At 46.2% G+C, this 27,534-nt stretch overlaps 1 protein-coding gene across 5 annotated transcripts; it reads left to right on the top strand.

Moving 5' to 3' along the window:
• Mkrn1 (makorin ring finger protein 1) lies at positions 1-22,841 on the top strand. 5 transcript variants are annotated; one of them, XM_052720480.1, is made up of 8 exons: positions 1-377; positions 9,727-9,855; positions 14,821-15,050; positions 15,904-16,130; positions 19,191-19,405; positions 20,152-20,195; positions 20,756-20,894; positions 21,230-22,841. In XM_052720480.1, the coding sequence occupies exons 1-8, from the start codon at positions 178-180 to the stop codon at positions 21,366-21,368; spliced, it is 1,323 nt and encodes a 440-aa protein (XP_052576440.1). In that variant the 5' UTR covers positions 1-177; the 3' UTR covers positions 21,369-22,841. The 5 variants fall into 5 exon arrangements, with proteins under 5 accessions (XP_052576440.1, XP_052576436.1, XP_052576438.1 ...); XM_052720476.1 differs by having other exon boundaries at positions 4-377; positions 20,152-20,262; XM_052720478.1 differs by lacking the exon at positions 1-377 and adding an exon at positions 425-587 and having other exon boundaries at positions 20,152-20,262.
• The last annotated feature ends 4,693 nt before the right edge of the window (positions 22,842-27,534 follow it).

Below are 27,534 nucleotides of genomic sequence, written 5' to 3'. Positions count from 1 at the left end.
GCAGTTCCCCAGGCCCGAGCGCCCGCAGACGCGGCGACGCGGCGCGGGGACCGAGAGGAGCTCGGGCTCCACAGCCTCCCTCCCCTCCCCTCCCTTCGCTGTCTTCTCCTTCTCAGCCGGACCGGAACTATGTGATCCCGGAAGTTCCGGGGCCATTGCTGTGTGGGATAAACAGTAATGGCGGAGGCTGCGGCTCCCGGAACAACAGCCACAACATCAGGAGCAGGAGCGGCAGCGGCGGCGGTGGCAGCGGCCTCCCTCACCCCTATCCCCACAGTCGCTGCCCTGTCCCCGGGGGTGGGCGGAGGGGGCGGCGGCAGCGACGGCGGCGGCGGCGGCGGCGGCGGCGGCGGCTGGACGAAACAGGTCACCTGCAGGTAGGACGTTGCGTGGCGCGGCGGAGGGCGGGGGCTGCGGGGCTGAGCAGGAGGCGGAGGCGGGCGTCGCGGGGTCCCTGCAGCGGTCGCCCGCCGAGCATCGCTACGTCAACCCCCGCAGAGGTCGTCCGCGGGATCGCTGCGGGTTGTGGACTGCGGGCTCGGGCTGCGGGGCAGTGCCGCCACCTCCCCTCACCCAGCGGCGCTCCGGTGCGTGCTGTGAGAGACCCGGCGTACCCCACCCCGGCCTCCATCGCCACAGGTTCGGGGATGCGGCGCGAGCTCGCCACTGCGAGTCGGGCTCCCAACGACCCTCCGAGGCGCCCTGAGACCCCCCGAGGGTCCCGGCGAGCTCAGCCGGCCCCGGGGCCTCCGCGCCCGGCCATCCGTTTGTAACGTCTTTTCTGCTCTCGGCGCCGCGCACCCCCGCCCCGCCGGGAGCAGCCGCTTTTGTATTCCTTTGTATGTAGTCGGTGGCTGGCGGTTCCGAGCTTTGTCTCCGAACCGAGCGTTCGGAGCCGGCGTTAGCCTCCTCCACCCTCGATTTTATGAACTGCCATTATTGTTACTGTCCCTTTGAGCGGCGTTCCTCTTTGCGAGAAAGGAGATCCTAGGAGAGAGGTTTGGTTCTGGTTTGGTAAGCGAGACGGAATTATTCGAAAAATGATCAGGTGGCGGTTATACAATACGCATGTAAAATTTTTAACCAGCTATAAATGATGGAGGGTATTTGTTGTGTTAGCGATTGGGACGAGGGTGTTTTATTGAGACAGCCTTGCTGTGTAGCCCGGTTGACCTATATATCGTCCTGACTGCCTTAGAATTTTCGGCAATCCTTTTGCCTCAGCCTCTCCCTAGTGCGGGGATTGCAGGCGTGTGATGATACCACACCCGACTATATTGATTTAGCCATCAGGAAAGATTGTAAGCTTTCCTATCAGGTTAAAAAAAAAAATCCAAAGGGGGGAAAAAAAACCACTTTTCACCCCACAAGGACAGTTTATACGGAAATGCAAGAGGCTATTCCTACAGAAGAACTTGCTGTTGGTATTAACTCCGAAACGGAAGAATTTCTATCCTTCGGTCTTAATTTGAGGCAAGTTCCAGCTTTGCAGCCCCGGTTGTACTAGAAATGTAATGTAATCACGCTGGCCTTGAACTTCCATCTTCCTCTGGCCTCCCATTGCTGAGATAACAAGTTACCACCGGGGCTGATATGAAATTTTAAATGCCTTGATTTTTTTTCTTTCATCTACCATCTTCATCTAGTATAGTTCTGAATACCCATTATCATCTTTATCATCCTGTCAAATACCTGCAATAGACCCAACTTTACATTTCTATGTAAAGTTTCAACATTTTCCTTTTTCTTATAATCATCGGTGTGTGTATGATATGTCTGTGGGAGGCTGTCCCCCGGGCCACAGAGCACCTGTGGAGGTCAGAGGGGACACTTTCAGTGCCTTTCACTTTCATGTGGGTTCCAGGAGTCAAACTCAGCCATCACTTATCAGCAAGGGCGTCTGGACACCATCCTTCTTTATCCTTTTGAGGCGTGTGTGTGTGTGTGTGTGTGTGTGTGTGTGTGTGTGTGTGTGTGTGTGTGTGTGTGTGGCGTGTGATGCCGAAGCTAAGGTAGCTCAGAATGGCTTGGGACGCCGTGATCCTTCCGCTTCTATCTCCAGGGTTGAGATTGATTACAAGCATGGCTCCCTGCTTCCCTTTTACTTTATCTGTTTCCTCTTTTCTAGTTCCGCTCCAGACTATCTCTTATAGCCTACATTTAGGGTCTTCTTAAAATTTAAATTTTTTTTATTTTTTGAGACAGGATTTCTCTGTGTAACCCTGGCTGTCCTGGAATGTTCTAACTGCCTTTGCTTCCCCAGTGCTGAGATTAAAGGCCTGCACCACCATGTCCAGTTTAGGGTCTTTAAAAACAAAGTGAGTCTTATTCAGCACATGGTGACCTTAAACTTCCTATTCGGCCAGGAATGACCTTGATTTTTGTTTGTTTTTGAGACAGGGCTTCTCTGTCTGTCCCTGGCTGACCTGGAACCAGGCGGGCCTCATACTCAGAGATCTGCTTGACTCTACCTCCGGAGTGCTTGGATTAAGGGCATGTGCTACCAGCACCAGGCAATGACCTTGATTTTAAGTGCTGGATTACAAGCATGGGCCAAGCCCAGCTCCCTGAGGCTCATTGAGTTAGTGGAGTTTTCTATGTGCTCCTGGAGCAGTTGTTTATGTCTAATGAGATAGTTTCTTTGGAGTTGGAGAGATGGCTCAGAGAGTAAAGACCTTCCAGCTCAGGCGTGAGGTTCTGAATTTGATCCTCAGCACCCTTGTGAAAGCCCTCTCTGTGAACTCTGGGTTCAGTGGAAGACCCTGTTGAAAAGGCTCTTCACCAAATCAGTAATCCAAATCAGACCAAATCAAACTGAATTAAGAAAAAGCCCAAGTTTAATGGGTGAAATGCTCCCGCATGATTTTCCGGCCCCCAGAGAGGGAAGAGACCCAAAAAAACCACGTGTCTTCTGGGGGGCAGTAATACCCTGTGGGAGTGGTCTTGAACATCTCTAGAGCTGTGTTTGGCGGGCTTTGTGAGATGAGGCAGTTTGGAGAGAGAGAGAGAGAGAGAGAGAGAGAGAGAGAGAGAGAGAGAGAGAGAGAGAGATGGGGGAGGAGAGTTGAGGTGAAGCTTCCACAAGAACACCTATATCTAAAACAATAAGGTGGAAAACATCTGGATTCCTCCCCTAGCCTTGCGTACAAACGACAATTTTCTTGAAATATCCCCCTGGCTTGGGGAGGCTAAGACAGAAGAAAATTGAATTCTAGACTAGCCTGGCAAATGGGACAGTTTATATGCCTGCCCTAGGGTACATGGGGAGGTTCAGTCTCAGAAAATATGGTCCAAGATGGTTTCTCTGTATCTTTGGAATTCACTCTGGAGATCTGCCTGCCTGTGCCACCACTGCCCAGCTGAGGTAAACTTTTTGAGAAAACAATGTGAAGAGCTTAAAAAGGATACAGGCGTAGGATCAGCAAGATGGCTTAGCTTGGGTAGCAAGAGTGCTTGCTGTGATTCCCCAGAACCCACAAGATGGAAGAAAAACTTGTTTTCCAACCTCTACACATGCACCGTGGCACATCTGCTACCATGTACACACATGCAATAAGTTAGAAACAAAACAAACAAGATACAAGCTTAAAGTTGTTTTTGGGTTGTTTTTTTGTTTGTTTGTTTGTTTTGTTTTGTTTTTAGAGACAGGGTTTCTCTGTAGCTTTACGCCTTTCCTGGATCTGGTTCTGTAGACCAAGCTGGCCTCGAACTCACAGAGATCCGCCTGCCTCTGCCTCTGCCTCCCCAGTGCTGGGATTAAAGGAGTGCGCCTCCACCGCCCGGCCAAGCTTAAAAGTTTTACATGATGGCCCACGGCTGTAATAGTGTTTGGGAGGTGAAGGTAAAGCATCAGGAATTTAGGATCTCACTACATAGCACTCGCTGGCCTTGAACTCCCAGAGATCCTCCTGCCTCTGTCTTTTGAGGACTAGTTAGTATCAAAGTGTCTTCTCCATAGCTTTTGCTTAGACTAGTTATCTTAAAATTTGTAAAGTCTCTTGTGGTAGCATGTAGAGGCCTTCATGGTTACACACATCTGTTCTCCAGCTAGTGAGTAGGTTGAGGCAGGATGATATCTTGAGCAGCCTACTAGAATCCACAGGTTATTCGATATGCTTTAGGCTTAAGTGCTTTGACATTGTTTTTTGTGCTAGTTGCCATCGTGACCTCTCTTAAAGTCTTTCTCCTTTGAACAGAGGAGTAACAGCTATGAAATCTTTGTTTTAGACTGAGCTTTGAGAGAAGCAGAGTTCTGTTTTATCTTACCTGCAGGGTTTTCCTCGGTGCCCTGCATAGCTATAATGCTACAGTTCCTGTTGATACAGTTAAAATTAGAACTCTTATATGACTAATAATTTTCTGCCTTTATTTTAAAAAAAAGTACACAGGGCTGGAGAGATGGTTCAGTGGTTAGAGCACTTCCTTGCTGCTCTTACAGAAGATCCAGGTCTGCTTTTCAGCACCCACAGGGTGGCTAACAACTGACTATAACTCAGTTCCAGAGGATCTGACGTCCTCTTCTGGCCCCTATGGGTACTGCTAGCATACAATGCAGATACAGCATGCAGGCAGAATACCCACACATAAAATAAAAATAAATAAAATTTTAAATGTAAGAATTGTTTACCTACAAACATTCCTGCATCCACTCTGATTTTTTTTTTTTTTTTTTTTTTGGTTTTTTGAGACAGGGTTTTTCTGTGTAGCCTTGCGCCTTTCCTGGAACTCACTTGGTAGTCCAGGCTGGCCTCGAACTCACAGAGATCCGCCTGGCTCTGCCTCCCGAGTGCTGGGATTAAAGGCGTGCGCCACCACCGCCCGGCTTGAATTTTTTAAAAGTACACTTGAAGTTGCTAAAGGGAGAGGACCTGTTAGAACATGCTTATCTTTCTGGGACTACCTTGTTCAGACTTTCAGCAAATAAACTGCGTGTGCATTGTGCGTTCACTGCAGAGATGTACCTTTACTGTAAATATTTCAGTATGTTTCCTGAGAGAATGTGCTGCAGTGTGGGTGTCTGCATATGAATACTCGTGCTCTTGAAGGTATCAGGTTCCCCCTTGAACTGGAGTTACAGTGAGCTGCCTCAGGTAGGAACCAAACTGCAACAGCCCTTTGTGCTTTAACCACTGAGCCATCTCTGCACCCAAAGGAAGGCTATTTTCTATACCTAGGGAGTATTCCTCTTTAAAGTGACTTGCTTAGATAAGAATGTTGGTTTTGTTTTTTAAGATTTATTTATGTACTTCATGTATGTGGGTGTTTTGTCTGCATGTACAGCTGCATGCCAGAAAAGAGCCTTGGATCCCATTGGATTGCAGTTACAGACGATTGTGATCCACCATGTGAGTGCTAAGAATTGTGCTAGTGCTTTTAATGGATGAGCCATCTCTCCAGCCGCTGTTTTTTAATTTTTGAAAAGATTATTTTAATGTATGAGTGTTTCCTGAATGTATGTCTCTGTACCATGTGTATGCCTGGTGACCACTGAGGCCGGCAGAGGGCTTAAGAGCCACTGAACTGGAGTTACAGATGGTTGTGAGCCACCATGGGAGCTGGCCGTCTAACCTGAGTCCTCTGCAAGAGCGGCCAGTGCTCTTAACTACTGAGCCAACTCACTAGCCCAGTGATATTCTCTTTGTTTTGAGACCGGGACCTTTACTGTGTAGCTCTGGCTGGCCTGGAACTCTTCCCTCTGTTTAGTCCAGGCTTGCCTCTATCTAATTCACAGATCCTCCTGCCTCCGACTCCCAGTCAGTGTTGGTATTAAAGGCATAGACCTCCTCGCCCAGCTCAGGGTTCATTTTTGTTGTTGTTTTTTGTTTTTTCGAGACAGGGTTTCTCTGTGTAGTTTTGGTTCCTGTCCTGAATCTCTTTCTGTAGACCAGACTGGCCTCGAACTCACAGAGATCCACCTGTTTCTGCCTCCCGAGTGCTGGGATTAAAGGCGTGCGTCTCCACCACTCGGCTTCACAGTTTGTTTTTAATTGCTCAGTCTCGCTTTCTCCTCAGCTACTATTAATGCTCCTGAAATTATCCGTGTGTTTTGTTTGTGCTGCCTAAGAAACAAATACCTCTGCTGAGAAACTGTTATGCTGTGTTGTGCTGCCACCAACAGGCAGGCTTTCATCTTTTAGAGAGATGCTGTGAGGTCAGTCCTTGGTGCTAGCTGCCTTGGGTGTGGGATGAAGACAGTTAATATATATATTGGTTTTTTGAGACAGGGTTTCCAGGCTTTCTTTTTTTCTTTTTTTTTTCTTTTGTTTTGTTTTTCGACACAGGGTTTCTCTGTGTAGCTTTGCGCCTTTCCTGGAACTCACTCTGTAGACCAGGCTGGTCTCGAACTCACAGAGATCCACCTGCCTCTGCCTCCCGAGTGCTAGGATTAAAGGCGTGGGCCACCACTGCCCAGCTCGAAGACAGTTAATATTTATTTATTGGCTTTTTGAGACTGAGTCTCACCATAGCCTTGGCTGACCTGGAAGTCACTGTGTAGACCATAATGGCAAGATTTATCTCTATTTTGTGTGTGTGTCCATCCATCCATGTGAATGTGGTTACGGAGCCAGATGTACACTGTCAATCTCAGTTTTCAGGAGGCCAAAGCAGGCAGATCTCAGTATACATAGTGAGATCCTGTCTCAAGAAGAAAGAAAAAAGTATCGGGATGGGTGGAGAGATGACTAGGTTTAGAGTATGGATGGTCTTGCAGAGGAACCGGGTTTGGTTCATTCTTTTTTCTTTTCTTTCTTTCTTTTTTTTTTTTTTTCTTTTCCTGTGCTGGGAATTGAACTCAGGGCTTTACATGCAGTCAAGCACCTTACAACTCAGCTGTATTCCCAGCCATTTGTTTTTAGTTTTTAGGATTTATCTTAATTGTCAGTTTGTGGGTATGTGTGCATGAGTGTAGGTACCTGCAGGGTCTCTGGAGCTGTAATACTGACAGTTGTGAGCTATCTGACTTGGGGCTGGGGATTCAACTCAGGTCTTCTGCAAGAGTAGTGTGTAGTAGTTTGTTTGTGCTCTTAACTGCTGAGCCATCTCCAACCCCTTGTTTTCCCCTCTAAAATAAAGAGGTGTACGCTTACGTTTTTCTTTTTTCAAAGTCTCATGCAGCCCAGCCTTACTCTATACTCTGTAGGTACCCAAGGATGACTTTGAATTTTGGCTTCCACCTACCCTGGTGTTGGAATTGCACAGAGTACACCGACCTGCCCAGTTTTAGCTTTTGTGGAAATCTTACTAGTCCTTGAACCCAGAACTTTGTGCATGCTAGATTAAACCCTCTGCTGGCTGGGCTACATACATCCACAGACTTTGTGTGTGTGTGTGTGTGTGTGTGTGTGTGTGTGTGTGTGTGTGTGTGTGTGTGGTGTCAGAGGGCAATTTATAAGAGTCATGTCCCCATGTCCATCCCTGGTATCAAACTGATGCCATCAGTCTTGGCACCACGTTATCATATCATCCCTTCCCCCCCCCTTCTGGTTTTTGAGAAAGTATCTCCTCATACACCCAGACCATCCATGAATGCCTGCATCCACCCCCTCAGTGCTGGGATTGTGGACTTATACCACTACAATGGCAAAAAAGTACTTCCATCTTTGGTTTTGGGGGAAATTCTTGGAAGTACATTGTCTTTTCTTTGCCTGTTGTCTGTTAAAGGTTGTACCATCTCATGATGTCTGAGATTTACAAAAAATGGATTTCACTGTGTGGGCTATTTATAATTCCTTTTTGAGTTCTGGCTGACCTGAAACTCACTAATATAAACCAGGCTGGCCTCAAATTCACAGAGACACATCTAGCTGCCTCTGCTGGGATTAAAGACATGCACCCTCACCTGGCTCTATAATTCTGGTTATGGTTCGTATTACAGAATGCTAGTGTCACTCAGAAGAGGCATGTAATTACATAAAACTAAACACTCAGGTGAGCTGAGACTCAGCAGTTTTCCCGCTTCAGCCTCATGGGATTACAAATATGAGCCAACCACATCCAGCTTTGTTTCTAACATCATTATAAATACTTTTTTTTTTTTTTTTTTTTTTTGGTTTTTGGTTTTTCGAGACAGGGTTTCTCTGTGTAGCTTTGCACCTTTTCTGGAACTTGCTTTGTAGACCAGGCTAGCCTTGAACTTACAGAGATCTGCCTGCCTCTGCCTCCAGAGTGCTGGAATTAAAGGCGTGTGCCACCAGCCCGGCTGATAAATACTTTTAATAGTTTTTTAAAAGGGAGTTCTATAGAGTTCAGGCCCTTTAAAGCTTGCAGAAAATAAAACTATAGTTGACTAATTACACCTGAGTTAGGTCAGGTTAGACTTGAGACAGTTGAAATGAAGCTAGTTATGTGCATAATTTTACTTCCTACTGAGTTCTCGTTTGCTCGTTTGTTTTGTTTTTTTGAGACAGGGTTTCTCAGTCCCTGGCTGTCCTAGAACTCTCTGTAGACCAGGGTGGCCTCGAACTCAGAGATCCACCTGCCTCTGACTCCTCTAAGTGCTGGGCTTAAAGGCGTGCGCCACTGTGCCTGGCCCTACTGAGTTCTTAGGCTTTATTATAGCCTGCAATTCTAGGGTGTAGGATCTTGGTAATTGAAACAGTTTCCAACAAGATGTGGATGCTTTTTCTTCTCTTACCTTCTGCTTTTGCAGGTAATCTGTGTAGACTCAGACACATTTGAATCTAGGCTGTTTTTTCTTCATTTTATTTTGTTGTGGGGATCACAAGTCTTATACAAAGCTCACACTCTAACACTGAGCTGCATTCAGCTCTCCTGTATACCCTATAACATTCAATTCAGTGGGATGTGGAATGTGTTGAACTGTCTCCACTGCTCTTCTCTCCACATAGCTGTGGCCCACGGGTATAGCAGAGTCCCGCGAGGCCAACCACATTGACACCCAAGAAAGTCACTGTCTTCCTCCGGCATGCCTGCTCAGAGATGAAGGGGATAGGAAAATGGACTGTGGCAGAAGCAGTGTGTAGATGGAAGGCGGACCTACAAATAACTCTTTTCACGCCCTCACCCACAGTGCAGGACTAGGTAGGGCTGGTCGGCTCTTAGTTCAGAGGTCTAGCAAATGCTCAGGTGATGGTGCTGCTGTTTGTTGGTATCTAGAAACTGCTAATCATGCCTGCCTGTAATCCCTTAAAATTGCTGGCCTAATTTTGCTTGTTTTCATGTTTTAAAGAATTCAAATTGTTTCCTTGACAAAGTCAAATATAAATGGTAGCCCGACACTTAGAAAGTGTCTCTGTGGTTTTGTTATCTTTGATGTGCTTTGCAGATAATCATGGTTAGGAGCCGAAGTTAGTGGAAATACGAAGCTAACCCTCTAGGGCTGTAAACCGAGGACAGTGGTCAGAGTTGACCTTCAGGGAACAAGATAAACGTTTAAAATCTGTAAGTTGGGGGAGCTGGGGAGACAGTTCAGTCAGTGATAGAGTGTTTGTGTGTATGAGGCCCTAATTCATCCCCTACCCCCACCCCCACCCCCCAAAAACAGGAATCCTGTGTAAGCATACATCTTTCTTTTGGGGCAGGCGTCTTGATCCCTATGCTGTCTACTGCAGACCCAAATGGGTCTTCCTGGCTGCCCGGCCTAGACTGATTTCATGTGTTTATTCGATAGTTGTGAACATACAAGGAGAATGTGGTGGTAATGAATTCTTTGAGAGTTCTTTAGTCTTTTAATCTAATCTAGTTTTTTGGTTCTTTGTCTTACAGATATTTTATGCATGGGGTTTGTAAGGAAGGAGATAACTGCCGATACTCTCATGACCTCTCTGACAGTCCATATGGTGTAGCGTGCAAGTATTTTCAAAGAGGGTACTGTGTTTATGGAGACCGCTGCAGGTAAGGGTTTGTTTATAAACTGGCTTTTTTTCAAGGGTGGGCTGAGGAAGAAATGAACATTTATAATTCTAGTAGCTTTGTATATATAATTCTAGCAGCATTATACAGAGTACTCTAAAATACTTAGGCTTTGAAAAGAACTGTGGTGGCCATGCCTTAGACCCCCTCCTGGAGACTGAAGTGGGAGGAGAGTGAGTTTGAGGCTGCCTTACGGTGATATACTTGCCTAGAATGTCAAAATTCCGGGTTCAGTCCCAGGTACTGCTGAAGAAGAGAAATAATAGTTCCTAGGAATGTTAATACACTGGCAGAAATCAATCTAGGGAAGTGTGGTGAAGGTAAATTTGTATGTGTTGGTCTGTGCCTATTAATCTCAAGACTTAGGAAGCTAAGACACAAGGATTGTCATGGCCAGCTTGGATTCTATTGCAAAAAACTCTCAAACAAACAAACCAAAAATGAAGCCCAAGCCGATGTCTTGTGAGTTTGAGGCCAGCCTGGTCTACATAGTAAGTTTCCAGGCCAACCAGGACTATATAGCATGACTCTGTCTCAAACAAGGGGAGGAAAACAAGGCAAAGGTTGGTTGGTGTGAAGTTTGTACTGAGAGTTAGTTTTATTTAGTTGTCCTCTTAGTGTGAAGTATGAGTGAGATGGGTTTTAGGCATTTAGAGTGGGGCATTAGTCCCTTACCTACCCCTTCCTGTTAAGTTCTGGGGCTGAAACCCAGCACCTCATCCTCACCCGTTTGTCTAAAACTATTTAACAGCCTCAGCTCAGGAAACAACCTAAGCTTAGGGAGGAGTGCTCTAGGGAAAATGCTTCCTGGAATACCTCTAAAGTATTTGCACACCAACAGGGATTTGTTACTAAGCAATCTCTGCCAGTAGGCATGGTATTGCTGTCATAATCCTGGCACCTGATCTGTTAGCAGTTGTGGGTTCTATGTAGAAATTGAATAAGGCAGATCTTCCCAGGTCAGAAGATGTCTACGTGTATTATTTATTGCCTGCTGTTAAATTAATAACTCTTTTCCTTTCCGCTCCTTCCTTCCGTCTGTCCTCTCTCTTCCTCTCTCTCTCTCCCTCTCCCTCTCTCTCCCCCCACTCCCAATAAAGCTCTAAAATGTTAAAAAAGAAAAAAATTAATTAATAACTCAAATGTAGCGAGTTAAGACAGTGAGCATTTATTGCCTCTCTGGAGGCCTTCAATCAGAGTGGTTCTAGTTCAGAGAATTTTAGGGGATGGTAGGACTTTGGCCAGGGTGACGGTCATCTACTGGCTTGACAGATGGGGAATCACTTGTGATATGGCTCCTCAGAGAGACATTGGTTCCTTGCCGGTGGACCTTTCCTTCGGGCTGCTGTCATGTCCTTAAAGCTTGGCAGACAGCTTCCTCCAGTGCTGGCAGTCAAGAGGGCTCAGCGAAAGCTACAGTGCCTTTATACAGTGCCTAGTCTCAGGAGTCACACACTGTCAACTCTCACAAATGTCTGGACAAAATAAGTCCAGCTACATTGAAGGGAAGAGGTAGTGGGCTCCACTTTTGGAGAAGAGTCTTGGATATGCTTGAAATTCCCACACTAGGTAAGACTTGTAGCCATGGCCACGTACGAGTGGATGGATGGATATAGATAGATAGATAGATAGATAGATAGATACATACATACATACATACATACATACATACATACATACATACATATCACACTAGGTAAGACTTGTAAATATCACAGCTACATATAGATGGATGGAAGAGTGGATACATGGATGGATAGAGAGATAGAATGATGGTATGGTATCTGACTGTCTATGTAACACTTGTAGTCAGTATCACAGCCACATATAGATGTGTCCAGACAGACAGGCGCACACACACACACACACACACACACACACACACACACACACACACACACACTGATAGTCAGCTATTAGGTTCAGATGCTTACCTGTATTTGTAAGGATTGGGCAAAAAGTAAGTCCCTCCCCCATAACGAACTATAAGGGGGCAGAAATGGATCCCTTGACATCTGAGCCTAATGGTTAGTTTGTTGTTACGGTGCTAAAAGGAGGAGCAGGTGTTGTCGGGATACCGCCCTCTGGGATGAAAGGGCAGCTTCTGTAGATGCCATAGACAGGCTTCTTGTCGGAAGCTAGTTCTAGTCGATTGAGTTATGGCCCACAGTGACTTGGGGAGAGCATGGGCTATTGAGGACAGCAGAGAGCTGTGGAGAGTGGAGCACGGGGCAGACTGAGGGGACGGTGTGGCTAAGGTGAAGCACTCTACTCAGGGTGGCCAGCAGAGGACAACTTAGAAACTTTTTAGAAGAGTAGATCCTTCCATCACGTGGGTCCCAGGAATTGAACTCAGGTCATCAGGGTTGGTAGCAGGCACCTCTATCCACTGAGCCATCTTGCCAGTCCACACTGAAGTTCTTTATATAGGAAGTTATGCTATATTGAGACAGACTATGAAAGAAAGCTTGATACTCAGTTGCTTCCTCAGCATTATTTCATCACTTAGCACACCATACCAAAAGAATCAGCAATTTTGTGACATCCTGTTATAAATTAGTGCCTGTAATCAGAGAGTTTCTTGTCGGTGGCTCTTGATTCTAGTAGATGTAAGAATAGGCTGGATTGGCAAACTTTCTCTACAGGATGGAGTGTACAGTTTTTGGTGACTCAAAGGCATGTATATGGTTTCTTATGCAAAACCAGCCGTAGATAACACATAAACTAATGGATACAGCAGTATTCCCAGTGCAACTTTATCTTGGGTGACTACAATTTTAATTTTATGCAACTTATATTTTGTTAAGTGATATGTGTTGAGCTGGGCATAGTGGCACACACCTTTAATCCCAGCACTCTGGAGGCAGAGGCAGGTGAATAGATCTCTTCAAGTTTAAGGCCAGCCTGGTCTACACAGTGAGTTCCAGGACACGAAAAGCAAAACCAAACCAAAATAAAATATTAAAACCACCAGGCATGGTGGCTCACGCCTTTAATTCCAGTACTCAGGAGGCAGAGCCAGGCAGATCTCTGAGTTTGAGGCTAACCTGGTCTTGGGAAAAAAAAAAAAAAAAAAAAAAAAAAAAAAAAAAAAAAAAAAGAAAGGTCAAAGCCATTCGTACTTGGATATGGGTAGAGGACTATACATAGTGTGCCAGTCCATGCTCTTCAAAGACACCCCCCCCCACACACACTGCTGTATTCTTTATTTTTAATATAGTTGAATTGTATTCTGTGTTCCCAAGTGTGCTTGTCTGAATGTCTTTGTACCATTTGTGTACCTGGTTCCATGGAGCCATCCTGCTGGCCTTGGCCTTTCTTTCCTTGCTCTGGTTTATCCTTCCCGGTATGTGCTCCGTTTTCACTTCAGAAGAAGCATAGTCTATGCAGATCTATAAGGGAATAATTGTCTCACTAGGTACATTTGATAATGTAGCTCTTATTTATTATTTTGGAGACAGTCTTGACTGACAAAATTTGCTCTGTAGACCAGGTTGACCTTGAACTCAGATATGTCTGCCTTTGCCCTCCAAGTGCTGGGTTTACGACACTGGGCCCGTCTTACATGTATTCATGATCATTCTGTTTATTCTTGAATATAACCTCATGACTAGGATTTTTAGTTTTGCTTATTTGGATTTTTCTCCATTTTTTTGAGACCTCAAAGAGGTGGCAGAGACACTGGCTGCTCCCCTGCTTAACTTGTGTCCATTTCCAAACAGTTTCCTTTCTTAAAGAGACCATCCTTCATCCATACTGATTTCACGGTAGATGACACAGTTCTTAGTCCTTATGTTTACTACTAGGCAGTGAGAAGAAACATTAATTGCTTGAACATGTTTAGCTTTTGTTTGTTTGTTTCTTTTAGTCAGCCTTTTTTTTGGGGGTAGACGGTAGGACTCAATTTGTAGTCCAAGTTGGTCTCAAATTTGCAATAATCCTCCTGCCTTAGCTGACCAAATGCTAGGATTATGCAAGTACCCCTTATTAAATTTTGTTTTGAGGGGCTGGAGAGATGGCTCAGTGGTTAAGAGCACTGACTGTTCTTCCAGAGGACCTGGGTTCAATTCCCAGCACCCACATGGCAGCTCACAACTGTCTGTAACTCCAGTTCCTGAGGATCCGACATCCTCACACAGACATATATGCAGGCAAAACACCAATGCGCATAAAATAAAAAAAATGAATCATTAATAAAGTTTTGTTTTGAGGCAATGTCTCAGCAAGTTTCCTAGGCTGGCCTCAAACATGGACTCCTCTTGCCAAGATAGCTGACATTGTAGGTGTGTACCACCATCCAGTTTTACTTGACTTTGTAAAGTTTGCTAAGTCTTGATCTCATGCTTTGATCAGCAGTATGACATCACAGTGAGGCCTTTAGACACACAGTCATGGGCTCCACTCTAGACTTAAGTTAGACATCTGGCTGAAGGCATAGCTCAGTACTTGACTGGATGCACAAGGCCATGGGTTCAATCCACAGCACTACAGGGTTGAAAAAGACAAGGCCAGGTATGTTGATATGCCTGTAGTCTCAGTGTTTGAGGGGCTATGGCAGGAGGATTCATTCGAAGCCAGAATGAGCTACATAGTGATCGGGAGGCTAGCCTGGGTTACCTAGCCAAACTGTCCATCTGAAAGTTATCTGGGGCTGGAGAGATGGCTCAGCGGTTAACAGCGCTGGCTTTTTGAGAGGACCTGAGTTTGGATCCCAGCACCCACGTCAGGCAGTGCACAACTGCCTGTTAACTCTGGCCCTAGGATCTAAATGCCTCTTCGAGCCTCTGTGGAGCTCACACATACTTGTTCAGAGACACACATAAATACGACTAAATCTTGACAAGTTTTCAGGTGTTTCTCAGTCATGTTTGTGTTCACACTGACTTTGAAGAGTCCAGGGGCTCTATGTAGCTGAACAGTAACTGCCTACTTTTGTGTGTGTGTCAGATATGAACACAGCAAGCCACTGAAACAGGAAGAAGTGACTGCTACAGATCTGAGTGCGAAACCGCCCCTTACCGCTTCCTCAAGTCTCTCTTCGGGAGTTGGATCACTCGCGGAAATGGATCCAGGCGAAGCGGAGTCAAGAAACCCAAACTTTGCAACTGTCGGAGCAGGTTCAGAGGACTGGGTGAATGCCATTGAGTTTGTCCCCGGACAGCCCTACTGTGGCCGTAGTAAGTATTGTGAGGACCCTGTCAAATGCAGCCAGAGGACTAAATGACAGGCCACCGTGAACTCAGTTTCAGTTCTCCTGCTTCTAGGGTTTGATTTAACCGACTGTCAACACTTTAGAGTGGGTTATTTAAGGTTTACAGATGAAGTCAAAGAAATTTTTTGAACTCCAATAAAGTGAATTCATGTTTAAAAACTGAAGTGTCTCCGAATGCTGTCCCCCGCCTGCTCCTGGTGGTGCTGGGCTCAAACCCTGGCTTTGCACATGCTAGACAAACTTTGCTTTACCGTTCAACTAACACTCAGCCCACTGCCAGTCCTTTGTTTGGTTTGGTTTTTTGACATAGGGTCTCTGCTAGTTCAGATTCCTCAAGTAGTGAAGGATGACCTTGAACTCCTGATTCTCCTGGTTGGTTGTTGTGCCCCACTAACCAATACTTACTAATATTACATTTCACTCAAGAAATTCACATGCAGAACCGGGCTTGGTGCCACACACCTGTCATACCAGCTTTGGAGAGGCTGAGGATTGCTGAGTTCAAGGCCAGCCTGGATATTCAGATCTTACCTGGGCGGGCAGGGGTTGGGGGAGAAGCTGGAGAGTGGGGGTGCATGCCTGTAATTCCTTCACTAGATATTCGGAGGTAGGCAGATAGCAAGTTCGAAGCCAGTCTGGACTGTATAACCTTGTCTCAAAAAACCAAGGGGAGAAGCAAGTGACTATTTAGGAGGCTGACTGTAGGTTTCATTGAAGTGGGGTTTTTTTGTTGTTGTTTTTTCATTGTTCTCTGTTACCTTAGTTCATATTTGTGCCTTATGTATTTGGACCTTTACTACCATCTTAAACATTTTCAGCTGCCCCTTCCTGCACTGAAGTACCCCTGCAGGGCTCAGTGACCAAGGGAGAGTCAGAGAAGGAGCCAGCTGCGGTGGAGACAAAGAAGCAGCTTTGCCCCTATGCTGCAGTGGGAGAGTGTCGCTATGGGGAAAACTGTGTGTATCTCCACGGAGACTCCTGTGACATGTGTGGCCTGCAGGTCCTGCACCCAATGGATGCTGCCCAGAGGTCACAACACATAAAAGTAAGTGCTCAAAGAAGCTGTTACTGAGTATGAGGAACCAATCAGTGGTGATGTGTTTCTCCCAGGGTTTTGTAGGGTCTTGTCAAAGAAGTCCAGCTTCCCACCGAGCATAGTGATGTACCCTTGTCATCCCGTATTGTGGAGGCCAAGGAAAGAGGGTCTGAAGAGTGACTATAGCAATACACTTCCTAAAGACAATGGTTTTTTTTTTTTTTTGGTTTTTCGAGACAGGGTTTCTCTGTGTAGCTTTGCGCCTTTCCTGGAACTCACTTGGTAGCCCAGGCTGGCCTTAAACTCACTGATATCTTCCTGACTCTGCCTCCCGAGTGCTGGGATTAAAGGCGTGCGCCTCTACCGCCCGGTAGTCTGGGTGTTTTGTTTGTTTGTTTCTTCATCCTTTTTTACTTAAAATTCTTTTGAAATGCATATTTCATTGCTTTTTAGTATATTCATAACATTCTCCAGTCATTACCACAGTTCTAAGGTCATTTTCATCCCCCAGAGAAACATCATACCCACTTATAGTCAGCCTCTGTTCCACTTTTCCTTGAGCTCCTGGCGACAATGGCTTTTTTGTTTCTCTGGGTGTTTTGCCAATTCTAGATGATCTGTGTAGCCGAATCACTCAGTATATTGACTGTCAGTAAGCACGATTTCCCAGGGTTTTCCCTGTTGGCGTGCATATCGGGGCTTCGTTTCGTGGTTGCGTGCTGGTTGTATGGCCATTACACACTGGTAGGTTTACATGTAGGCATGTTTCCACGGAGGCCGGAGGTTAACATTGGTGTCTTCCTCTCTTGTTCTCTGCCTTAATTTTTGAGGCAAGGTCTCTCGCTCAACCTGGAGTTTACCAATTGGATTGCCTATCTATCTCCATGTCTCAGTGCTGGGATTGCCAATGCACATTGCTGTGCCTGACTTTCATGCATAGAGAGTCCAAACAAACCTAGGTGCCTATGCTTGTATGTACACCGAGCAGTTTGCCAACGGAGTAATCCTCCCAACCCCAATACTCTGTTTTTTGTTCATTACTTGATGGACATTTAGATGGTTTCATATTGCTTTTTTTTTAACTTTACTTTTTTTAGTAGGTGTGGCTGCTATGGTGCTATGAACATTTCTATTTTGTGAACATGTGTCTTTATCTTAGATATTCTTTAAGAATTATTTTTACATTAATTTACTAATTGTGGGAAGGGTTGCATGTCATCTTGTCAAGCCTGGCAGTAGATGCTCTACTAAGCTGTACATCAGGCTGGCCCTGCGTCGGTTATCCTTTGGAACTGTAATCACTGGGTCAGCTAATAATTCTGCTTAGCACTTCTGAGTATCTGGCTGGGTTTGTGTAGTGCTGCCCTGTTTACATTGCCGGAGGTGATGCACAGAGGTTTATCATTTTGTGTGTGTGTGTGTGTGTGTGTGTGTGTGTGTGTGTGTGTGTGCGTTCACTACATGCATGTAGTGCCAACAAAGGCCAGAGGTGTCAGATCCCCTGGAACAAGAGCTATGGAGCTGCCTTATGGTTTCTGAGAATTGAGCCAGGTCCTTTGAAGGAGCACCTGGTACTCTTAAATGCCAAGCCTTCTCTCCAGACCTACACTCAATTTTCTTATTTCATGTGTGCTTGCACAGGCCACAGCCCTTTGTAGAAAAAAGTCAGAGGACAGTTTTGAGGTGCTTTATGTGTGGGTTGCTAGGCTTGTGTGGCCAGTGCCCTTTGATAAGAGCATCATTCATACAGTCTCAGAGTGGGGATGGGCAAAGAAAATAGGTGCTAAGAACTCAGACTATTACTCAGCAGTTAAATAAACAGGGAACCTTGAAAATAGATAAGTCAATTAAGCTAGTCTCAGAGCCACAGCTTTGGCAGACCACACAATAATGGTTGTCCGCATAGAGTAACTGTTAGGAGTATGGGGTTGTGAAGGATAATGAGCACATTCTGATGATAATGAGTGGAGAGGTGGCCTGGCCTTCTTGAGAGTACCTGAGTTAATACCTAGTACCCACATCTTGTGACTCACAGCCATCTGTAACTCTAGTCCATTGGTGCACACACACACACACCAAAAAAAAACAAACCAAAAAACTTTCATATTAAGTGATAATTGTTGTACTTCTCTGAAAGTACCAGAAATTATTTAATTGTATATATTAAATGGCTGAGTTGTATGGTTTGTGAATTTTCTCAGTAAAGTTGTTTTTAGTGTTTTCTGTGTGTGTTTAATTTGAATTTTTTAGGGGCAATGTCTCTTGGTATTGCCCTTGCTGACCTGGATGGAGCTCATTGCATAGATGAGGTTGGCTGTAACTCAGATTTGTGGGGTTCTTCCTGCTTTTGCCTCCTGATTGTTGGGATTACAAGTATGCACCACTGAGACCACCCTCCTTTAAAGGGATACAGAAGTAATGCCCCTTCGTGATTGTCACCTAGTACATGTTCAGATTTGTTTCAGTACCGTTCATCTTTTTTGTTCTTGTCATTTGCTTTTTGTTTTTGAGTCAAGGTCCCTCTACATAACCCTGGCTGTTCTGTAACTTAGAATGTAGACCAGGCTATTCTCAAACTCAGATCTGCCTGCCTCTGCTTCATGGGTAAAGGGACTAAAGGTGTGCACCTCCACACCTGACTACCTTTTATTTTTCTTTGGGGACAAGGTCTCATGTAGCATGGGCTAGCCTGTAGAACTCTTGCCTCTTCTGCCTCCACCTCCAAAGTGTTCAGTATCTGGACAGATTTGAAATGAAGGCTTTCTATTTTCCATGCAGAAACTGAAACATCAATGAAATTGGTAAAGTCTTTGATGGGGAGAACTGTAGGTGTAGAGCTCTCCAGGTCTAGGGTACAGGGGATCGGATAACCTTTCCAGATCCCAGAAGCTGAGCCCCATGGGGACTATAGTGATGTGAGGCACTCCAGTGGCTGCCTGGATCTGTGCTTGTTGACAAAGCCTTCTTCCATGTCAGACAGGGGACAGTCTCGGTGGGTTACTTTGACTATGGCATCTCTCAGGACTGCAGCAGCTGACTGTGCCTCTTGTCTCTCCCTCCTCCCTCCAGTCTTGCATTGAGGCCCATGAGAAGGACATGGAGCTCTCTTTCGCTGTGCAGCGCAGCAAGGACATGGTATGTGGGATCTGCATGGAGGTGGTCTATGAGAAAGCCAACCCCAGCGAGCGCCGCTTCGGGATCCTGTCCAACTGCAACCACACCTACTGTCTCAAGTGTATCCGCAAATGGAGAAGTGCTAAGCAATTTGAGAGCAAGATCATAAAGTGAGACCCCTCCCCAACCTTCGTTTGTGCTTTCTGTTTTCGGGAAGAATGTAGTATCTTGTGCCAACGTCCAGCCAGAAGGACCACATTTAAATGCATGTATTTTATCATGAACCTCGGTGTTCTAATTGGGATTTCTCCTTTGTACTCCAGCTAGCTGCTAGGTTAGCACGTCTGTCTGTTTTATTTGAATGAGGAGACCCTTGTATCAGTTAGTAGACTCTTCGTGCTTTTTGAGGAGATTGTGTTTAATGGATTAGACAGTTTAGGCTTCGTGAACAAACGTATCTAGCTCTGAATGTATGTTTCCTGGCATTTTACATTTTCCACTCTCCTATTCCATTCATTAAGCTAGCCAATAATCCACCATCCTTTAAAAACTGTTCTCATAACTGAACAAAAGCCACACAATCCAAACAGAGCAAAGTTACAAGAAATAAATTTATTTAAACGAAAGGAGTCTGTGTGAAATGTCTTCTTTTGGTTTTGTTGGTTTTTTGTTTTTTGTTTTTTTTTTTAACTTTCAAGTTTTGTTTTTGTTTTTTGAACTGGCTAGCCATTGAGTTGATTTATGAAGGAGTTTGTCTTCCCTCCAAAGAAAGGGTCAGGTGTGACTTTGTGGGACCCCTTTCTGAAAATGCTTCCGTGCTTGTCAATTGGTCGGAGTCTGAGGCGGTACACCAGTGTGTGCTGCGTGTGGGCCTGGAGAGGGGAATTGGCACTGCAGCCTGTTCATTGTTTCCCAGGTCCTGCCCCGAATGCCGGATCACATCTAACTTTGTCATTCCAAGTGAGTACTGGGTGGAGGAGAAAGAAGAGAAGCAGAAACTCATTCAGAAATACAAGGAGGCCATGAGGTATGAGCAGCCTGGCTCCCTTGGATAGATAGATGAGTGCAGCACTGTGTGCTCCTACCTCCTTCCTGCCCTCTCTTTACTTCCCAGGATGCTTTCTGTTGTCACCCAGCACTGCTTGCCCAGTTCGTTCTTGCTTTGAGCTTTTAACCCAGTCCTTGGGTGTATGCCAAGGGACTGTTCCAAGGAAGCCTCTACTCTGGCTGGAGCCTGTGGAGGGATTGTAGCTCATTCCAGGTCTTAAGAGTTGCCTGATGAATTCTTGTGTATTGGGATTCTAAAAGGTTTTCACTCAGGGTTAATGCTGGTCAACCATATCTATTTAAGCAGAGATGTTTCTAGTCAGTGTTGAGAGCACATGTTTCTAAGAACACATCTTTGGGGGGCTGTGCACAGACATCTTGGTTCTGCCCCTGTTTAAAGAAAAGCCCCGGTGATAAGTCGATACAGGCCTGAAGTCCACTGTGAATAAGGGTTGCGATATTTTCCTTTCCAGCAACAAGGCGTGCAGGTATTTTGATGAAGGACGTGGGAGCTGCCCATTTGGAGGGAACTGTTTTTACAAGCATGCGTACCCTGATGGCCGTAGAGAGGAGCCACAGAGACAGAAAGTGGGAACATCAAGCAGATACCGGGTAACTCTCACTGTTTTTTTCAAGGAGGGGAATCTCACACTGTCAGCTGAGTCCTGCACATACTGGGGTAGGGGAGAAGGACACTCAGGTCTGGGAGGGAGGCTAGAGGAGAGGAGTCCTAACCTCAGAGAAGCGGGAGGGGTAGGAAAGGAGAGTGCTCAGAGCCCTAGCCCAAGATGTTGGCTGCAAATGGCCAGAGGGGAGGCTTTGGTAAGGTGGACTAAGCGAGAAGTCTGGTTCGCCATGCCCGCTGGGCCACACGGTTGCCTTATAAGCAGCAGGGTAGAAGACACTGCTCGACAGTGCCACCCCTATCATGGCCTTGTTTCTTACAGGCCCAACGGAGGAGCCACTTCTGGGAGCTCATTGAGGAGAGAGAGAACAACCCCTTTGACGACGAAGAGGAGGTTGTCACCTTTGAGCTGGGCGAGATGTTGCTTATGCTTTTGGCTGCAGGTGGGGACGACGAGCTGACAGACTCTGAGGACGAGTGGGACTTGTTTCACGATGAACTGGAGGGTTTTTATGACTTGGATCTATAGCAGCTTTGCGTGGCGTGTGAACTGGTCTGCGGAGCCGCAGTGTGTGTGGCTCCCCTAGGCAGGCCTCTCAAACTCCAGGTGCTGTCGTGATCACTACCCAGGGCCTGTTCCTACCCCTCACCTTTCCCTAAGAGTGTGTTGTTTTCTCTGTTTCAAAAGTTACAAAAATAAATCTTAAAGTTAGTTTTTTTTGTAACATGAATTTAACTGTCAGACAGTTAGTGTAGGTTTGTTGCGCCATCTGTTTTCAGCCAGGTTGTGTTCGTGGACTTTGCACACTCGTTTTGAGACCCCAGGTTCAAAGGAAAAAGCACTGAGTGTGCTTTGGGGTCCAAGGATAAGGGGCAATTGGGGAAAAAGGGACCTAAGTTGGCAAGTCGCTCTCTGCGCTAGATGTAGGAGGGCTCCTTGAGGTTTCTGTGAGATCTGCACCTTTGTGGTTTGTACCTGTCCCTACCCTGTAATCCCATCACACGTGCTTGTCCTGTGGTTTGGGGCTCTTGTTTCATTGCACGCAAGGACTACTACTACTGAGTAACCAGAACCCGGTACAAATGTGTTGAGGTTAACATGAGAAAAATGTAAAAACACATGAAGGATGCAGTGGCGTTCTATCAATGCAGAGTTGGCAGTGAACTCCCAAGGATCGATGGACTTGGTGGTGAGCGTGATTGAGCATGTGAGCAGCTTTCCATCTGCATAGGTGCAGTATTCTTAGCCTTAGTGGGCAGACGTGGATTAGTGGTTTCAGCCGTGTGTGGCAGGTAGATGGTAAAGGACCAAGCAGTGTGTCTGTAGTTGTTAACATAGCAGTGCTAGTGGTAGCTCTGTCTGTCTGTCTGCTAGAGAAATGGATCAGCCATAGAGGTTAAATGACCTGCTTGTCCCCTTATCGGTAAAGCTAGGTCTTGGACACACCGTTGTATTAAGTGTTTTATGGTCTAGCCTTTTCAGTTGAGGCACTTTTTGGAAAAACCTTTGTCCTCGTTTGAGGGGACCTGTTGTGAGAGTCTGTGTTTGTTTTGTGGGTATCTGCCTCATTCCATCCCTGAGCTTTGGAAGTAGACAGGTGGATGCCAAACTGAGGTGTTGATTGTTCTAGAGGGATCGTTTGCAGTAGTAAGAAACCCATTTCCCACTAAAGAAAGGGGAGGGTGTGGCCACCCACAAGACAAGCAGAAGTTAAGTTGCTAGAGTTCCTTGATGGGAATTTCACCTTTGCATTTTGTTGCGCTCTCTTTCCGGAAATAACTTGAGATGCTCGGATTTGTCCCTCTGCCTTGCTTCCCGGAACACACCCGTTCTTTCACTTAAGAAAAACAAGTCATCGTGGCCGAGGTCTCTGTACTTTGCAGCTGCCCTTTTGTAAGAAGCACTTTTCCCAAATAAAACCATTTAAAAGAAAGCTGGTTTTCTTGTTTGTCTAATGACCTGTTTTCAAAACCACAGATCTGAGAGCTGTCACATCTTTACTCTCAGTCATGTAGATTGGCTGGGGAAGGTGGGTCTCCGTTTTTGGTTTTCTGAGACAGGGTTTCTCTGTAGTTTGCCTGTCCTGGAACTCGCTCTGTAGACCAGGCTGGCCTTGAACTCACAGAGATCTGCCTGGCTCTGCCTCCTGAGTGCTGAGATTAAAGGTGTGTGCCACTACCGCCCGGCCCGAAACTGGGTCTCTTTTTCAAGACGCCTCCCTCTGGAGAACCTGAATGCTGGCTGCCATCACCCAGCTGTTCTACTCTTCTGGGATCTACAAGACTATCCAGACTGCCTGCATCCCCAGAGTCACCGTCTCTTTCCCGGTACCATGTGCTTGTAGTGAAGCTGCACCACGGCCCCTGGCTCGGTGGGTGTTTTGCCTGCGTAGAGAGCTATGTACCACATATGCAGTGCACACCAAGACCAGAAGAGCGTGTTCGATCTTTTGGAACTGGAGTGAACAGTTGTGAGCCACAGTGTGGGTGCTAGGACTTGCGCCCAGGTCCTCTGAGAGAGCGGCTAGTGCTAGTAACGGCCGAGCCACCTCTCTAGCCTCACTGTGTCCCCCTGGCTGGCCTGGAACTTGCTATGCAGACCAGGCTGGCCTCGAACTCAGAGTTGCTTCTGCCTCCACAGTGCAGAGATTCAAGGCATGTGCCACCGTGCCCAGCTACTTGTCATAACTTGTTTGTCTGTTTTGAGACATTGTTTTATGTATCCCAGGTGGGCTGTGAGCCTCCAGTGTTGTCAAGGATGGCTTTGAGCTAACTCCTGGTCCTCTTCCCTGTACCGCCCATGTGCCATCCTGCAGAGTTTATGTGGGGCTTTGACTGAACTTAGGGCTGGGATGCTAGGCACAACTGGACATCCTGTTAACTTTTGGGACAAGCAAGGCCTCCCTTTGGAGCTGAGGCTAGCTTTAAATCAAATGCATGGTGATATTCCTTCAGCTCCCCAGTTTCCCAACCAAATTTTCTTATTTTTAGGTTGATTTATTGTATGTGTGTGCATGTTTGGCCTGTATGTCTGTACTGTTTACCTGTAGAGGTTAGAAGCAGGGGAGGGCATCGGATGCCCTGGAAGTGGTATTACAGATGGTTGTCAGACACTGTGCGGTTTCTGGGACTTGAACCCAGGTTCTCTGCATGAAAATAACAGCCATAGAGAAAAGGTCTCACAGGAGCTCATGTAGGCTGGACTAGCCTCGAACAGAGTTCCACCTGCCTCTGTCTCCCAAGTACTGGGGTTAAAGGTGTATGCCACCATGGCTGGTTGTTAGTCAAAATACCTGTATTTTGGAATCGAACCTGGATATGTTGGAAGAGCAGCCAGTGGTCTTAACCACTGGGTCATCTCTTCAGCTCCACTGTCAATGTCTCTAGCCCATCTACACGTACCCCAAATTTTTTTTAAAGCTTAAAGTTCAGGGCCTGGAGAGATGCCTTTGTGGTTAGGGGCTCGTTATTGCCCTTGCAGAGGTCCCAAGCTTGGACCCCGCCCCCATGTTGGGTAACTGCAGCTCCGGGGCATCCAGGACTCTGGACATCTGCACTCACTTGTACACTAACCCACATAAGACACACACACACGCATAAGTAAAATCTTTTTTTAATGAAGTTTTATTTATTTATTATATATACAGTGTTCTGCCTGCAAGTATGCTTAGATGCTAGAAGAGGGCACCAGATCTCATTACAGACGGTAGCGAGCCACCATGTGGTTGCTGGGAATTGAACTTAGGAACTCTGGAACAGCAGCAAGTGCTTTTAACCTCTGAGCCATCTCTCCATCCCCCGTAAAATCTTTTTATTCAAAAACAAATTAGAGGGGGCACTGACTGCTCTTCCAGAGGTCCTGAGTTCAATTCCAGCAACCACATGGTGGCTCACAACCATCTATGATGAAATCTTGTGCCCTCTTCTGACCAGCAGGCAGACATGAGTTTCTTTGTGTAGCCCTAGCTGTCCTGGAACTGACTTTGTAGACCAAGCTGGCCTGTTTCTGCTTCCCACGTGCTGGGATTAAAGGTATGTGCCACCACTGCTTGGCTAATAGATCTTTAAAAACAATAGTAGAGTTCAGTCCCCAGTGCCATAAAAGGAAATGCTTAGTGAAAAGGTGAGAAGACTAGGCCGGGCGGTGGTGGCACACGCCTTTAGTCCCAGCGCTCAGGAGGCAGAGCCAGGCGGATCTCTGTGAGTTTGAGGCCAGCCTGGGCTACAGAGTGAGCTCCAGAACAGGCACCAAAACCAGGTTTTGAGGAACCCTGTCTTGAAAAACCAAAAACACTATACCAGAGGTTTGGGGGCTGGGAGGAGGCGCGATACAGGTGAAGGAAGACAGGTCGTGACCATTGGTGCTGTTTACCAGCTTCTCATTCTTTTTTTTTTTTTTTTTTTTCGAGACAGGGTTTCTCTGTGTAGCTTTGGAGCCTGTCCTGGAACTCGCTTTGGAGACCAGGCTGGACTTGAACTCACAGAGATCCGCCTGGCTCTGCCTCCTGAGTGCTGGGATTAAAGGTGTGCGCCACTAGCTTCTCATTCTTATTGAGGCCTTAGACTCAGGAACTGTTTAAGTCCAGTCAGCATGAATGTTGGGGATATCAGTTACGCTGAACCACGGGTTTGCATTCCTGTTGATTAAATAAAATTAACCTTGGGTCAGGAGGCTGAGGTAGCAACTAGTTGACAGAAAGTAATCCTAGAGCATCGAGGGCATCTGGAAGAGATAGAGGGATTTGGAGTGTCATGGCTTTTTTGTTTGTTTTGGCGAAGACACCAGCAAGGAGGGAAGGTTAGCTAGCTGCTCCTCAACCTCTCTGAACTAACAGGTTTTCACCCCAGCCTTTGAATCTTGAGTCTTATAAGTAGGACACTAGAGGTTTAGTTAAAGCTACCTTTAGCGGCAGTGGCAGAGCCGCAGACAGCCTGCGGGAACAGAATTCCTGCCAGGCCAGCAGGGTCTACAAAGAGAGTTCCAGGCCAGCCAGGGGTACAGAGTGAAACATTGTCTCAAAAATAAAAGTGAAAACAGAACCTGTAGCAAAAAAGAAATAGGATTGGAGAAATGGGTCAGCCATTAAGAGAACTTGTTCTTCCAGATAACCTGGGTTCAATTCCCATCACCTCCATGGTGGCTCTTGACCACCCCTAACTAGTTTCTGGAGATCTAACACTCTTCTGACCTGGTGCCCCAGGTACACACAAGGTACACAGACATACAGCAGGCAAAACACTCATACACATGACAAGTTCTGGGTTCTGGACAGATGCTAAACAAACTTGGGTCAAAATCTGTGTGGTTTCCAACCGACTTTGAGAAGCCAGAATGTCTATCGGGCTTCAAATCTCTGTAGACCATCTAGGGTTTTATTATTGTTCTCTCTCGTTCTCTCTCTCTCTCTCTCTCTCTCTCTCTCTCTCTCTCTCTCTCTCTCTCGGTGAGACAATATCTCACTTTGTAGCTCTGGCTGGACTGGAACTAACAGATCCCCCTGCCTCTGCCTCCCGAGTGCTGGGATTGAAGGTGTGCACCACCACACCTGGCTAACAATCTGGCCCAGCTCAGCTGAAGCGTGGAGCTGTCTTCAGCTTTATAATTGGGTTTCCTGGACTGCAGATGCTCACTCAGTATATCCTATATTGCAAACCACTAATAATGGGCATTTCTGGGATTAGAGGCAATTTCTCATTTTAATAAAGTCTCTACAAGGGCTGGAGAGGTGGTTCTGTGGTTGGGAGCACTGGCTGCTCTCCCAGAGGACATGGGTTCAATTCCCAGCACCCACATGATACCTCACAACTCTCTGGAACACCAGTTCCAGGGGATCTGATACTCTTACAGACATACATGCAGGCAAAATAAAGCATAGAAAAAAAGTTTAAAAATAATAGTTTATGAAAAACTCTACAAGCTGTAAATAAAGGGGAAAAATTAGAGCCATGGGAGAGATCTGCTCGAGCCATTACTCCATGTAAATGTTGACTTTTTTTTAAAGACTATATTTGAAATTTTTATCACATCTTTGTGAGTGTGTATGTGTGTGTGCGTGCATGAGTGTGCTTGGGCAAGGGAGTCTGTTCTCTCCTTCCACCAAGTAGGTCCTGGGGACTGACCTCTGGTCCTCAGTCACGGTGGATGAGTCATCCCATCAGCTCAAATGTTGGCTCTTGAGACTGTTCAGTGTCCAGCCCCATGGTGAAGGACTAGATCAACATTCTCAGGTGTGAGGAACTGCATTTTCTTCCTTATTGCCCTTGTAGACAGATCTTTGTTCACCAGTTCACACAGCCTAGCCTCACTGGCCCGTGGAGCCATGTCAGATGGTATTTTGACAGGCTACTCAGCATCAAAGCCAAGGTTTCTCAAGGCAGGCACTGATGCACACCTCTTCCAGGTTCTGCTGGCCACCAGTATTAGTAAGCTGGAAACCCACTTGCTATACCACAGCATCCTCAGGGACGATTTATGAACCATGAAATATTAACAAGTATTCCCTCATGCATTCCACACCCCTGGACAAATAAATAATGAAACGTTTTATATCTTTATTTTTCCAAAGTATTCTTTGGGGATCTTGATTTTCATGTAACTCCCTGGTTGCCAGATATACAATACTGGGG

The sequence above is a fragment of the Peromyscus californicus genome, unplaced genomic scaffold (genome assembly GCF_007827085.1).
Source record: "Peromyscus californicus insignis strain IS unplaced genomic scaffold, ASM782708v3 Scaffold_6__1_contigs__length_162567912, whole genome shotgun sequence".
Lineage (NCBI taxonomy): Eukaryota > Metazoa > Chordata > Mammalia > Rodentia > Cricetidae > Peromyscus > Peromyscus californicus.
This window is presented reverse-complemented; position numbering and strand designations above follow the sequence as displayed.

Coding starts and splice junctions, on each gene's coding strand:
- Mkrn1 (XM_052720476.1), top strand. CDS start 178: ATGGCGGAGGCTGCGGCTCCCGGAACAACAGCCACAACATCAGGAGCA. Junction 15,051..15,903: donor ACAGCCCTACTGTGGCCGTA/GTAAGTATTGTG, acceptor AAACATTTTCAG/CTGCCCCTTCCTGCACTGAA. Junction 20,263..20,755: donor AAATACAAGGAGGCCATGAG/GTATGAGCAGCC, acceptor TTTCCTTTCCAG/CAACAAGGCGTGCAGGTATT.